Source organism: Pyrus communis, chromosome 1 (assembly GCF_041283825.1).
Source record: "Pyrus communis isolate YQ-2024b chromosome 1, ASM4128382v1, whole genome shotgun sequence".
Classification (NCBI taxonomy): Eukaryota; Viridiplantae; Streptophyta; class Magnoliopsida; order Rosales; family Rosaceae; genus Pyrus; species Pyrus communis.
Genome location: NC_142565.1, coordinates 2,793,489 through 2,808,799, shown reverse-complemented (window position 1 = coordinate 2,808,799; position 15,311 = coordinate 2,793,489). Strand labels below are relative to the sequence as shown.

At 34.3% G+C, this 15,311-nt stretch overlaps 1 protein-coding gene and 1 pseudogene across 1 annotated transcript; one reads left to right on the top strand and one right to left on the bottom strand.

The window, feature by feature from the left end:
- Positions 1 to 2,150: 2,150 nt before the first annotated feature.
- On the top strand, positions 2,151 to 3,474 carry LOC148698954 (carboxylesterase 1 pseudogene; annotated as a pseudogene).
- Positions 3,475 to 13,676: 10,202 nt separating this feature from the next.
- On the bottom strand, positions 13,677 to 14,373 carry LOC148698953 (uncharacterized; the record flags this gene model as incomplete). Its single annotated transcript, XM_088687781.1, has 1 exon — positions 13,677 to 14,373. A coding segment is annotated over one exon (501 nt), but the record flags the coding sequence as incomplete, so codon positions are not given.
- Between the last annotated feature and the right edge of the window lie 938 nt (positions 14,374 to 15,311).

Sequence of the window (15,311 nt, the reverse complement as noted above, 5' to 3'; positions counted from 1 at the left end):
CTTTCATGGAGTTTGCAAATTTCATTCTTTCTTCTTCGTCAGTGGAGTTTTTTAATCTCATACTATACACAATATTAAACACGAAAAACTACGTATTCTAGATTGATCAAGTATTTGTATTAACCTCGTACATCTTTTTTTTTTTTTTTTTTTATCTAGTGAGGAAGAGAAAATACAACAACTGCAGATCAAAGATGTCTCAGTTGCAATCAAATTATTTGCCGAATATGAAAAGTACGTAACACTTTTACTATATATACATATATATAGACCCTTTATGCAAAGGGATTTCCATTTTTTTCAAAAATGAGGATTAGGTGTAGGGCCCACTGCACATCGAACTTCAACGATCCGAACCGTTTATTTTGTAAGTCTCGTTTCATAGATCATCCTTACAAAAATTCAATTCAATTTGAAACCATTTGCCTATTTAATTATCAAGATAAAATTTCATTGTTTCTTATATAACAAAGTATTCGTTAATATCTTTGAACTCAATTAGATGTCTTAAACATTTCCGATTTGGTTAATACTTTGCAAGAATGATCTATGAGGTGCGACTTGAAAAATATATGGTTTGGATCATTAAAGTTTAATATGTTGTGGACTCCACAACTAATCCTCATTTTTATAAAAAAAAAATAGAAATCTCTTGCCATAAAGATTTCCTATATATATTATAGATGCTACACTGCAGTTCTTCGATCAATTTTCCCTCCTTACCACGTTCCCAAGAACCACAACAACTTTTCAGGGGTCATGCTTGGCGGAGTCTCAGGATCAAGTAAGAGCCTGAAAGGTAGTCTAGCTACAGAATGAGTGCAAATATACATATGTTTCACTAGTGGGGGAACCTCTCTAACATGTTAAGAAAGGGTAATGTTAGAGAGATCAAATTTTTTAAACTAAATTGTAAACTAAATGATGTGCCACCAATAAGAAATAAGCACGTTAATCGATACTTAATTAATATATATATATATGTATGTATGTATGTATGTATGTATATAACCCAACTATCGTAAACATTCGAATATGCATGTACTTATGCATCAACCCTTAACATTTGAGTATTTTGCTGTTATAAAATATACATGCACTGATGCACCATATACTTTTTGTGGTTTCTGACTTTTTTGCAACTCAGTTTTATCAGCCAATAACGATGTTTGGGTCACACAGCTCGAAGATTGTCTCTTTTTGGTGGGAGAATATGTTTCTGTAAACGTTAACCCATTTGACCATAATAACTGATAAAACCCTCCATTCTCATGATGTGTCACTCCTCTTACACATAAAACATGCAGTAATCGAATAAATAGATTAAAAAATGTGTGATGTGCACGTTAAATTTCATATATAATTCAATACCTAAAAATTAAAAAATTGATCAACTAAGAGGCAAATAATTGTATCAATTAGTTGTACAATATTGTAGCATGACAATTATAGAAAATTGACTATGGATAGGCTGTAATACAACCTTGGATATATGGTGAATACATGTCCAAAATGTCATTGTATAGATTTGTTTGAGACTGGTCACCAATTCGTTGATTCTTATCCACCTTGTTCTTCAAATTTTCATCTCAATAAAATCAAGAATTAAGTATGCATAACTACCCAACCTTTTAGGGTGATTCCAAATTAGTCTCAACCTTTTAAAACATTCTAAATAATTACCTAATTTTAAAAATTAGACATTTGTTACATCACCGTCGTTAAGCGATGACTTTACCAACATTAAGTGATGATGTTTTTAGCATTAAATAGTGAGTTGGAAGAATACTGAAGTTAGTCTACTAATTTTCATCTTTGGAGCTCTAATTCTCCAAATTAACTCTTCTTAGCCAAGTTAAGTCGTAAATTTAGCTAAACTGCGTCGGTTTGGAAATTCAGCTTCATAGATGATATTTTCACTTTTCAAAACATTAGGTAGTTATTTAGAATGTTTTAAAAACTTATGACCAAATTGAAATCACCCCTAAAATTTGAGTAATTATTTGAACTTAGTCCTAAAATAAACAAATTATTAGATTTTGTTAAGCACTAAGAAAAAAAATCTGCAAGAACTAAGAAGTTGAAATCCAACAAAAAAAATCTTTAAGAACTGAGAAGTTGAAATCCAACAAAAGCCTACAACCCAAATGATGTCCAATAATTTCAGACCGGATGGCACGTTTGCCCGTCCCACGTACAATTTCCAACCGTACCCGCCGAGCCCGACCCGACTTCTCCAATGACTCGAGTCCTCCCCAAAGAATTCCCTATAAACCCTAAAACCCGAACTATGACCCGACTATTACTCCCCCGCGGATCCCTCGATTTACACTCTTCTAAACTCCCCCTCGTTTTTTGCTACCACGGTAGCATCTTCATTTGCCTCAGTTCCACATCATCCATCATCCACAACTTTTGTTCCGATATGCCTCTCCAGCTCCGAGCCCTTGTTGTCTCCCTTGAGCACTGCCGAGCATCAACCACCGCCTCTCAGCAACATATGACGATGTTGTGGACGCGTTGCACTAGATTGCAATTAGGGATGACAACGGTTCAATTTGAAAACGAAAATACTATATTCATCTTCATAACCACAAGAATTAACCATAACCATAACCGCAAATTAATCATTGGGAATTATTAATAACCATACACACCGGATAACATATTTCTTATCGGATAACTTGTCAAAAACAAAAAATTATATTCATCCAATTGACGCACAATAATTTAGTAGGTACTAATTTCGTCATTAAATAGCCACGTCCAATAATAAAAAGCATAACAATGAATGAATTTTGTAGAGTATTGAATAAAACATTGATGATGTTGGTTGTTGATATCTCTCATAAGTCATGAGCATGAAGTTTGGTGCCCAATGAATAGTAGTATAAGGTTTGATGCATAATGAATATAGGATAGGTTTCAGTGAATACTATTATATTATCATACTAAATATATTATGCGGTGAAAAACAAATATGGTAATAATGGTATAGGTTCACTTAAATATAAATATAAATATATATTTATAATAATACAAATATATTATATATATGATTCAGTTCGGATTCGGGAACAGATATGGATTGGGAACCTCTATAACCACATCCCAAATCATAACTGAATAAAGTCCACGGTTTTACCCCATATCCATAATATACTCGAATTTTCATATCCAAATCCGCTCCATTCAGACGGTTATCGGGTTTAACGGTTTGAATTGTCATCCCTAATTGCAACTACCAAAGAAGATTGGTCACTGAATTTATCGATTTGTCCAATTGTTTTTCAATGGGCACTAGTGCTGGGGGGATCCTGGATTACCACACGGGGCTGCGCGTGTGAAGATATTGGCCATCGTTTCCAACCTCTGCAAATTAAGGGTGGGCACTTGAACCGAAATCGAAACCGAAATGCGAACCAAACGGACTGCATAAGATATTGGCAATTGTTTCCAACCTCTGCAAATTAGGGGTGCCACTTGAATCGAAAATGAAACCGAAAACAGATCAAACCAGACGGCACCAAATGGTTGGGTTTTTGCAATATTAAAACGGTTTTGGTTTGAAACTGAATCGCAAGCCAAAAAAGAGTTTGGTTTTAGTTGTTGATATCTAGAACCGAACCAAAATCAAACCCCCACCACATAATATAAAATAAAATATTTAATTTAATAGCCAATTAGGTGTTGCAGTGTAATTGGTTATTTGTTAACTTGTCTTGTGCTCAAAGACGCTTAAATTTCTTTGTAATCTTAAATTTCTTAGGTATGAAGTCTCGTAATAGTTAGAATAGGCTTTTTAAAGTTTATAATAACAAATGTAATTTAAATTGTTTATGTTTTTGTACTACGTAAAGTTGGCCAATTCGAATTCAAGTATCGCCTCTCTTACACTATGTTTGGATGAGGGAAATAAACATAGAATTTTGGTAAAAGTTAGAATTTATAAATTGACAGGCATCAATTCTCTTGTTTGGATTCATAAACATAGAAATTTAGAATTTCCGCGTGGAAAAAAAACTTGGAATTTGGGACCTCCAAATCCCAAGTTCAAATTCTATGTAAATAGGTGTCATTTCTCAATTTCTATGATTGACAGTTTAAAAATAACAAATTCTGTATTCAATTCCATTGTTCTTTTAGGTTAACCAAACAAGAAAATTTACAAATTCTAGAAAATAAAATCTCGTCATTTCAATTTCCGTCATTTTTAAATTCCTTAATAATTTTAAATTTCTTCACCCAAACATAGTGTTACTCTTAATCCACAACCACCATAACAAGGTCCAAGGCAATCTCAAGCTTCCAGTTCACAAGGTTCAGTGACTTCTCATGCATTGGTTTCACTTTTGCAATGTCTAATGTCTTCTCAAGTATTGCCTTCTCAAGCCCGTCCACAAGCTCAATGGCCTCCTAAACCTTCGAAAAGTAAGTGTCCAAAAGGAAAGTAGAAGGGTTGAACTATGCAAATTAGTGACTTGATAGTTAAAACACCAAATTTTTTTTGTTGAATTGCATGAACAATTTATTTTTTCGGGTTGTACTAATGCCGTAAGGCATTTGACGTTGAACTTTGTTTGAACTTTAGTTTCAGTATTGTAAACTTAACTTTTTCAATTGGGTTATACTAAAGTAATGCCATAATGCATTTTGATGGTGAACTTTATTTCAAGTTGAATTTAAGTATGGTGGTGATCATGAATTTTTTGTTAATTAAGTTGTAATAATGGCATCGCAAATGCCGTGGTTTTGAACTTTTGGGTTTATTTAAATGTTGAATACTTTTATTACTGCCAAATTTTTAACGAGCCCACAAGTGAGGCAGCACAAATCGAAACAGAAACCGTTTGAAACCGAACTCAACCAAAACCAAATAGTTTGGTTCAATTTCGGTTCAAGCTTCGAAATTGCACTAAACCAAACCGAAATTTATTTAGGTTTCGGTTTCGGTTTCCCCCAAAAACTGCATCAAATCAAACCAAACCATGCTCACCCCCTACAAATAAAAGGTTGTGTCGGAATTCGGGAGATGGGTTGGCGGGTCTTGGTTACGGGTTGTTTGGTGGACCCGTTTATTGACCGTCAGATCGTTGGCGAAGATGTTGGAGGAAAATGGCGTCCCACAACAACCCACTTTCGCGATGGTTTTCATGGTGAGGTGGTAACCCCGACCTGTCCAAAGCCCAAGCCCTGTTCGTCGTCTTGAAAAATTTCATCTATAGTACTTAAGGCCTGTTTTTAAATGATACATAATGAAATTTAAGTTCTTTTGTTGGTTGGATATAAATAAATTCATATATAAATATAAGATCTGGTTACTTATACTTTTCATTTGTTTAGTTCTGTATTTTAAAAACACAAACTTTTTAGTTTTTACAACCCTCGAATTTCGATTGTTAAACTATCGGTTTCTTTGTAAAATCTAACAGTTCGTAACTTTATATGATAACGGCTTCGGGGCCGATTTGGGCATGTGTGAGCCACAATTTCAAAGAGAACAAAGCTCAAAGCGAGATTTTAATATTTTAGGATGTTTCTAGGTATTTTGTTATTTGTTTAAGAGTAATGCTACATTTAACTCCTATTTGTACTATCATTGTACCATCTCTCTAATAGAGGTAGAGTCTGCCAACACATGTGAGTCTCATCTCTATTAGAAAGATGGTACAAATATGTGGTAAAAGTAGTATTTTTGTTTGTTTAATTTATTTCTTAATATTAGTATTTAGGGTCATTCGCCTTTAGTTTGTTATCTTTTGTATTATAATACAAATATGTGATAAGAGTAGTATTTTTGTTTGTTTAATTTATAAACTTTGAGGTTTTCACATATTTTTGGTGGATTCCTCTGTTTTTTTTTTCTCTCTTAATAACAAATTTTTTTTTTTGTCACTCTGCATCAATAATAGACAAAATTAGTGATATTACAACTTTAAGTTATAAAATAAATTTTCTAACCATTATTTTTTTTAGTCACACGTAACACACATTAAGTAAAATTTCGTAAGCTGAAGCTAAAGAAACATTAGTAAAATAGTTTGACTTGTACTTGAGTTGGTATTGGGGAAGAGGGGCCAGATGCTGTAGATGGTGTCATGTAGGCAGGCAAGCAGGAGAGGGGTTTTGAAATTTTGGCAGGGAGAAAGGGGGGAAGGCCGCCGTTTACCCACGCCGCCACTGGCCACTGGCCACACATGTAACAATGGTGGACCTATATATACCTATCTATCTGTATGCCCACGCTTCATTTCAAAGAAAAGAGGTATTGGATAAGTATAACTACAAAAAGGAAATTATTAGTTGATCAAAATCTTAGACTGAAATCTTATCTATTTGAATATTTTAATTGAAGGAGAAAATGTTAAATTTCAAATATTATCTCAAACTATTTTTTGTATAAAATATGATCAATAGACATGACATATAAGTAATCTAAATAAAGTGCGTGCGATTCAATAATCCAATCTTTTTCTATGTATAATTGTAGTTGCTGGTATGTGGATTAATAATCCTTGTATGTGAATTATAGGATGATGGCTTGCCACGTAACTCTTAAATTGAAAATTATAAATTGGTGATTTCGTGATCGGTTTTTGTTTTAAATTCAATTTGTTTGTATTTTTGTCAATTGATAGGATTTGAATTAGAATTAAAAAGAAAAAACACGACTCTAGTCCATATCTACACTTGTCACATATGAAAACGAAGCCTTCAAACCACTTATTAACTTACTAGTTAATTTGAAAGAAAATACATGGTTGGAGGAGTCGACTCACATCATGATTTTGTTTTTAACAACTTTTGTATTTTACGTGTAGCACTATGCCACCTCAAGTCATGTTACAATGACATTTGATTTAATTAATAGATATTATCAGATCGTAACCCAATATTTATACACGTCAAATGCTAACCACATGGCATTTTATTATGTGAACATTAATTTGTCACCATTTGCACGGTTTTTGTCTCCATGCTTTAGGTGTCTGTAGGCCATCGACTCCACATATTGCATATTCTTCTCCTTAATTCTTTTGTTGTCTTTGTTCCTTTTTTCTATTTGAGAACTACTAATTTAAATTGAAAAGATTAATTTCTTTCGTCTTGATTCTTGAATTATAAACATTATATATGTTTATAATTGGAGAAATTATAATTAGGATCCATCATTTTCCTATTTTATTGATAGAAATCTTATTCATTTTAAATTTTTTATCAAGCTCTTTTGGTTTTTATCCACGTTATTATTTCAATAATAATAAATTTATATGTCAATATATTTAAACTATTTAACCATTTTCAAATATATCTATTAATGTTAGAAACGTTACATTTGATATACTTTAATTTGCAACAATTTTTTTAATTGTACCAATTTCTTTTTTAGTTTGAATTTGTACCATGTATTTAATTTTGTACCGATAATTTATTTATAATGTACCTATTTTTCATAAAAATTACCGCTTTTTTTATATGTATAATGTACACTTTTTAATGTAAAATCTACTAATTTTTTTTATCTGTAGTGTATCCATCTTTTATAATAAAAATGTACGAATTTTTTATTTAAAAATAACATAAAACTTTTTATTTAAAACAAATGAAAACATCTGCTCAGATTTCATACAATTCTAAAGTAAGTGGAAAACGCGATGTAATCTACACATTCTTTTTTACTTTTCACATCCTTTTTACTTTTTTGCTGCTAATTTGGATATAAAAATTTGAAGAAATCAAATAATAAAAATTAATAGAAAGTGTGTAGGAGGAAAAAAAAGGGTACGAATAACACCACCCGTTGTATATCACATCTCTTGTAAATGTATGTGTAAAATTCAACTGGATAGATATGTCTTACATTTACTTATGATGGAGCCTATATTTCTTTGCTACTAGAAATTACTATTTGCAAAAATGGAAAAAAAAATAAAAAAAATCGATCGGGCAAAATGGTCAATGTATTAATGTTTTTTAGAAACTTTAGACGACGAAACGTTTCGACAGACAAAATTTTCGCGCCAAGGAAAATAATTTGTGCGTATGCCAACTCAACAATGAGGATGGCAGCATATTAAAGCTTCACATAGAAAGAAGCACGGTGTCCAAGACCTTGGAAAAAAAACCACCAAAAAAAATAACTAGAAGAATCTCAGGAGATCCAGCACAAGCTGTTAGACCTGAGTTGAGTTTTGGCAATACCATTTGGCCTTGTTTGGTGGGTCGTATAAGGAACCGAATATGACTAATAATACGTATCCCATTGTTTAGTGTTCCTTTCGTATTAAATAATTATCGAATTAATTTAATCGGTCTGATTATTTAGTAGGATATACACCTGTGTAATAAACCCTTCCAAAAGGAAGGGATTATTAGTCCGGATCCCTTCCTCTCTCTCTCGCACTTCGTTCTCCACAACACCTTCTCTTGCCGTCGTCGTTCTTGCTGGAACCATCAACGCCTACGGTCGCCACGTCTTCCTCTGCTACAAGAGCCCCGAGAAGTGTTGAACCTTCTATCCCAACACCGATCTCTGCCTTGCCCCCATCACCTTACATCCATCATTCCAATTTAAATTAAACAAATGACTGAAATCAATCCAATCTGGTACAAAGGGTATTGGAGATTTGAAGGCTAATAAATGCATAGTCTGAGTTGAGAAAATCGGATTCGACCTATGCAGCCATTGTTATAATACAGGAGATTTCTGCTGCTTTGTCTACAAGCTGGGAGAGAGAGAGCTAGTTGGAGACGAGCTCCAAGAACTGTAAGGAGATGGGGAGTGACGGTGTTTGGGGCTGCGGCGGAGAGATCTGGGGAAGAAAAGACTGAAGAGATGATTTCAATTATTTTTAATTTTATTTTAAGTTTGATTTAAATAAAGGAAGATTTTGTTCTTTTTTAATTTGACTCATTTGGCCGTCGTGAATGTGTAAAAAAAAAAAATTCTATTTTTTTTCATTAATCATCAATTTTTATCTTAAAAGTAATAATACTTTGAATTCTTCATATCCGATATAATACCAAACACAGTATAAATAATACGGTCATTAGTTCGATATTACACTAAACATTCGACTAATTTAATCATTACTATCCGGTGACTATTTATCCTATTCAACAGGTAGTTAGTACAATCCAAGCTGGCAAACCAAGTCTTTATGTTCACATTAATCCAAAAATAGGGAGGAGGGTGCCACAGAACCGGAACAATCGAAGGAGCTCTACTCAATTTTAACTGAAACTCCAAGAGAAATTAAAAGATGTTTGACTCAATTTAGCTTAAACTCCAAGAGAAATTAAAAGATGTTTATCCACACCATAAGAATAACCATGAATAAAATATGGAAATTTTACGAAAAGTTCATGGTACTGTTCATTTTAATTACATTTTTATACTAAAAAGTCAATCATGGTACTATTCATTTTACCCTTTATTTTGTCATTTTCGTTAAAATTCAAAGTTTTCAAGCCTATTTCATTAATTTTCCTAATAAAATATCCGATGTGCAAAATTCAAGAAACAATGAAAATACAAAGACGCCTAAAGGAAGCCGGACGGTCCTAAAAAACTAATTAACTGGTTAAGAGCTTTCCAAATCATAAACGAAGTATACAAACGAGTAGCAATCCAAAGATTAAAAAGTTTCGAGAAAAATGCTTATGCACAAAAGCATCCCAAAAAAACCATTCAAGAATCTGTATTGAGTAAATAAGTGCCAAATTGACAAGCGAACCAACTCCAAAATTTTCACGAAAAAGAACATTCAAGAAAAAGATGAGCAATAGACTCCTCTAAATGACAACACAAACAACAAGAAGAAGCCAAAGAAAATCCTCGATGTTTGAGAGCCAATTCCGTATATGAAGTTTCTCATGAAAAATACACCATGCCAAAGTGGATAACTGAGGAGGGATGAAATTCCTCCATATAATATAATAGAACTCCATTGACAATGTTGCATACGAGGGCGGACTAAATCATATACCCAGTCAAAAAAGAAAATTCCCATTACTTAGTTTGTAATAAAAATAATTTCTAGTTATTGAAATTGTTTGATTCTATTACGAGCATCACTTTATAATCGACAAAACTGATTTATAATTTTGTATATGTAGTTACAAAAAATTTAATAACACATACAAAAGAGCTATGCATGGTCTCTCTCTAGACGTATATATATCATGTAAGATGCAAGCATGTGTAGGCCGTATGCCTAAAAGTGTCGTATATTAATGCAATCGCGCATGGAGATAGCAAAGAAGATAAGAAATCTGAGGGCTGCATATGTATGAAGGCTTCAACTTCGTCGTCTTCCCAATCCCAGTCGATATCAGATACCGATCACTGCATGCATGCTCATTTGCATTGTATCGCACACAGTCGGAGTATATTGCTGAAGGAAAAGACAAAAACATAGAAGAAATAAGATTTTGTGCGATTGATTAAAGCATTATCTGCGTTAGACATCCTGGCACGGCAATTGTAAGCACTATACGAAGTTGATTATTCAAGAAAAACGACGTAGCACCCTAACTCGATTTAATATCATGCTCTTGTCGCCAAGTGGTTCAGATGTTAGCTCTTAAAACCTAAAAGCATTGGGATAAATGAAGACCAAATAAGATTAAGAGTGAGCTAATCTTGCAAAGTGCTGTACATGGCTATTCAATATTATCAATCCGGAAAATACTAGCAAAATTAAATTTTTAGACCACCTTTTATAATTATATGATGTGTTGGTTGATGATTGATTTTTTTTTTTTAGTAATTTAAAACAAATTCAACCATTAACCGTTACATCATACTTTCAACACTTTCTACAAAAGATGACTTAAAAATTTAATTTTTCTGACCTCACCGTACCAATCCCCTATGGATAATATATAGTTTTATACATATATGATCTATAATATTACCACCGGTAACAAAATTATTGTTTTTTGTCCTACGCGCAGAAAATGACACAAGACAAATGTATTAAAAAAAAATGAGGCGGGCACCTAGCCCAATAGCTTTATTAAATATAGATGAGGAACCATATGATTACATGAAAGGAGTAAATCTCGAGCTATCCGGATTTGATTGAGAAGGATGCTCTGTTTACTTCGGGTTTCTCTTTCTGTTTATGAAGTGTATTATATTATGTGTGAGTTACCCTTTTCTCTTTTTCGATTTACTCATTCATGATTAGAGATATAATAATAACACAATTATCAATAAAAACAACAAGGTTTCCCTTTCAAAGTTGAAAGTAGGGAACAAGAAAAAAAACATGATTCACCTGATGCACCGTCATATACTTCATCGCAGCGGCAGATATAGGTTGGGGCAAGGGTGCATCTGCCTCTCTATTCCCTGAAAACATCTTGACCGTTTACTTTTATAGAGAAAATTCTGAATCCGTCACTCTTTATATTTGAGGGTTTATTATTGTTCTCATGCAGGGGTTCATATGTAAAGACTCTAAGTTGCAAGGCACTAATCTATATCTCTGTTTTGCGACACGTCATTTTATTCTGTAAAACAGAGAGGCACTTTTTTAGGGTTTAGGAGCTTCTCATGCAGGGCAAGGGTTAGATAATACGCACTGCACTAGCTTTGTTCGCGACGCATCATCTCCGTGCATAGTTTATTTACGTAATTAGCCGAAGACAGAGTGTGTTTAGAAGGCAAATTAAGAGGAATGAGCGATTAGGGTGTGGAGGTGGTGTTAATAACTTGATTAGTGTAGCGTTAAGAGGAAAAGGACGAAGACAAGGAAAGGTACAGATAGATAGTGAGGAGGAGGGGCCCAAGGGCAGGTGGGTATCCATGAGAGAAATCCGAATAGTTGTCGTTTAATGGGTCAGAGAATACTTGTGTTGTGCACAAATTGTTTGGTTTTGTGTTTTGGGAGCTGGATTAGAAATTAGAAATTTAGAGAGAGAAGTGATGCCAGAACAAACTACAGATGGTTTCCACGTGATGCGGGCCTTTTGGAGGCGAGTACGGGAATGGGACTGTCATTGTCCTTACCTGTGGCGGCTGTGCCTCTAGGCTCTTGCCTTCCTCTCGTTTTCAGTCCTCCTACATTACTGAGTTCAGATATTTATCTCATTTCTTCATTCTTAGTGAATCAAACGTTCTACTTAACCTAAACATAACTCATCATTTTCAAAAAGATAATTAGTATAACCATCTCATTATTTTGCGTATTTTCCATTCATTCATGTAATAACGTGGATTCTATTGTCAATTAATACTTCAATTCATATTAAATCAACAATGTCTTCTACCTATACAAATAATACAACTATAACAAATAGATTAGTAGCATCATATCATCATCAAATAGTCATATCTAAAAATTTATGCATTCCTCACTACTCTCACCACTTGGACTAATAAATCAAATGGCGAAACAGATAAGAGATTAAGTCAAAAGGCGTAAATCGGGCATCAAATGTTGGGCTCTAGTGTCGAATTTGAGTCCATGACTCGTCGTTCGAGGAGTGCAACATCACAAGCCAAACTCGCTACTTTGTTGTGACATAGGGATTATTATATCTTTTACAAATCTAAGTTTTAGTATGGTTTCCATATTTTCTTATTTGTTTAATTCTTTTACTATTTGGGATCCTAGGAAGTATAGGGCTAAGGATCATTATAAATACTATCTTCAGGTGATAGGTTTGTTACCTTTCATATATGATTTCAAGGGAGACCACAAGTATTATTTTTAAGATGATACATACTGAGATGCAATATGTTTACACTAAGGAGTGGGGAAATAAATTGGTTACAAACTCGCAATTTACGAGATTATAATACTTACATTCCCCTCTTGGGGAGATGAGATCATTCCTCCCTTGCAAATAATGTGTATTGACCGCAAATAATTCATAAGGGGAACCGTTCAATTTCTTAATACTCATTTGAAGTTCACCCATACAAAAAAAAACAAAAAAAAAATCATTTCAGTCCAAAGTCATTTAGTCATTCAAATGGATAGAACAAATCGACGATGTAGGTAACAAATAACATAATCATGATGAATTGTCCATTTATTTGATGCGTTTGGATGGAACGCTCTCTAATTATAATGATTTTTTTATAAGAGTGATCTTTGAACCTAACACATAAGGGATGTAAGTGTTATTCTTATGAGATTCAAATCTAAAAATATTTAACTTACAAATGAAGAGAACTATCACTAGACCATAGTACTAGGTGATAATCATGATAATCGAATTGAACAACGATGATAATTTTTAGGGTAAAGTACAAAAAACTACCTCAATTATGGGTCAAATGACACTTTCATACCTCATCTTTTAAAATTGACAATGTCATACCTCATCTTACGAATTTGTGTCAATGTTATACCTTCCGTTAGCTTGGCCGTTTATTTCTCAGTTAAATGCTGACGTGGCTTGATCCGGGACCCATTTTTATTAAAAAATTAATAAAAAAATTATTTAAAAAAAAAATCATTTAATATTATTTAAATATTAAAATAATAAAGAAAAGTTATTTAAAAAAAATATAAAAAAAAAAAAAAACCAACATCAATTCGTCCCTTCCCCCCTCTCTCCCTTCTCCCCGTCTTCATCTTCTTCCCCTTTTTGCAACTGTAACCCAGAAAAACAGAAGAGAAAAAAAAAAAAAAAAAAAACCAATTTGTTTTCCCTGCTCCTCACCCCCTCTTCTCCCCACACCCACGCACCCAACCTCCCCACCTTCGCACCCCACCCTCTGCACCCAACCTCGCAGCCACTACCTACAACACAAAAAAAAAAAAAAAAAAAAAAAAAAAAAACCCAAAAAACAACCCATTCTCCTGGGCGAGGAGAAAATGGGCGGCGGGGGCGCGGGGGTGTTAAACATTTTCACCTCCGGGAAGAAGATTGCCCGAGCCCGCGAAGGCGGTCCATCCAGTTGTTCTCGGGGATCAGACCCGCCCAATGCGGAGGAGCTCCGGCGAAGGAAATTCCTCGCATGGCCTCCCTGACCCTCGTCGCGTTCTCCGCCGTAAGCGGCGCGTTTCTGCGGTTCTCGTCTTCTCTGAAAGCCCTAATTATCTCCGAGTCGGAAGCGACCTCCTCCTCCACTTCTTCTGCTTCCGCTTCGTCATCGCTGCTTCTGTTCAAGCGATCACTGCGCCCGACGCCGTCGTTTAGCTGGAGAGACGAGATTCCTCCGTCGACCTGATTGACAGTGATGCCGTTGGAGTGCAGCTGGGAGTGGATCGGGACGGCGTCGTTTCCGATCTGGTCGTCGTCGTCTTTGGAGTCGACGGCAGAGACTGGCTGGTAGAACTCGGCGACGGCGGCTGCATCGTCGTCGTCGTCGATGTTGGTTAATAATGAAAGGAGAGAGAGAGGGGAGATGCACAAAAGGAGATGTTTGTTTTTTATTTTTTTATGTATTTTTTTATTATTATTTTAATATTTAAATAATATTAAATGATTTTTTTTGTTTTTATTATTTTTTTTATTAATTTTTTAATAAAAATGGGTCCCGGATCAAGCCACGTCAGCATTTAACTGAGAAATAAACGGCCAAGCTAACGGAAGGTATAACATTGACACAAATTCGTAAGATGAGGTATGACATTGTCAATTTTAAAAGATGAGATATGAAAGTGTCATTTGACCCATAGTTGAGGTAGTTTTTTGTACTTTACCCTAATTTTTAATTTTATTTGCACGAGTTACTTTGACTAGTCATGGGGGATTTTCAACCTTGCTAGTAACAAATTATTGGATTCTCTTACACAATTATAATTTACGTGATCAAAGCGACGCTTCTTGTCATGTGGGGACAGACGTATACCACCTCTCCCTAAGATTTCAAAATTAATGTTTGTAATGGTTTATATAATATTCAGAAGAATGTTGCAGCATTTAAAGACAAACACCAAGACAACATTTTAGCTAGTATTCCCTTGCATTCTATATTGCCACAACCGTCCAAATCTCCAGGTATAAAAAAAATACAAGAATAAATACAAGAAAACATGCATATAATTAAAGTATCTCGCAGATGAATACACTACAAAGAAAGCTCTGTCAATCCTCCATGGATTCTAGCATCCTATTACTCTGAATCATCCATTAGGGTGGGGCCCGTGGGCCATCTCTCCCCTTGGATCTTTCTCTAGGGTTTTAACCCAACCCGACGGAGGTCGAAAGAGCTTTCAATTTAAACTAAATGTATTGATCAGTGCGACCACTGACGATGGATCGATTTAGGACCATTGATTAATTGATATAAGCTTATGATGGACAGCCATGATCAAATCACGTATTGTTTGTAAAAGAGAAGC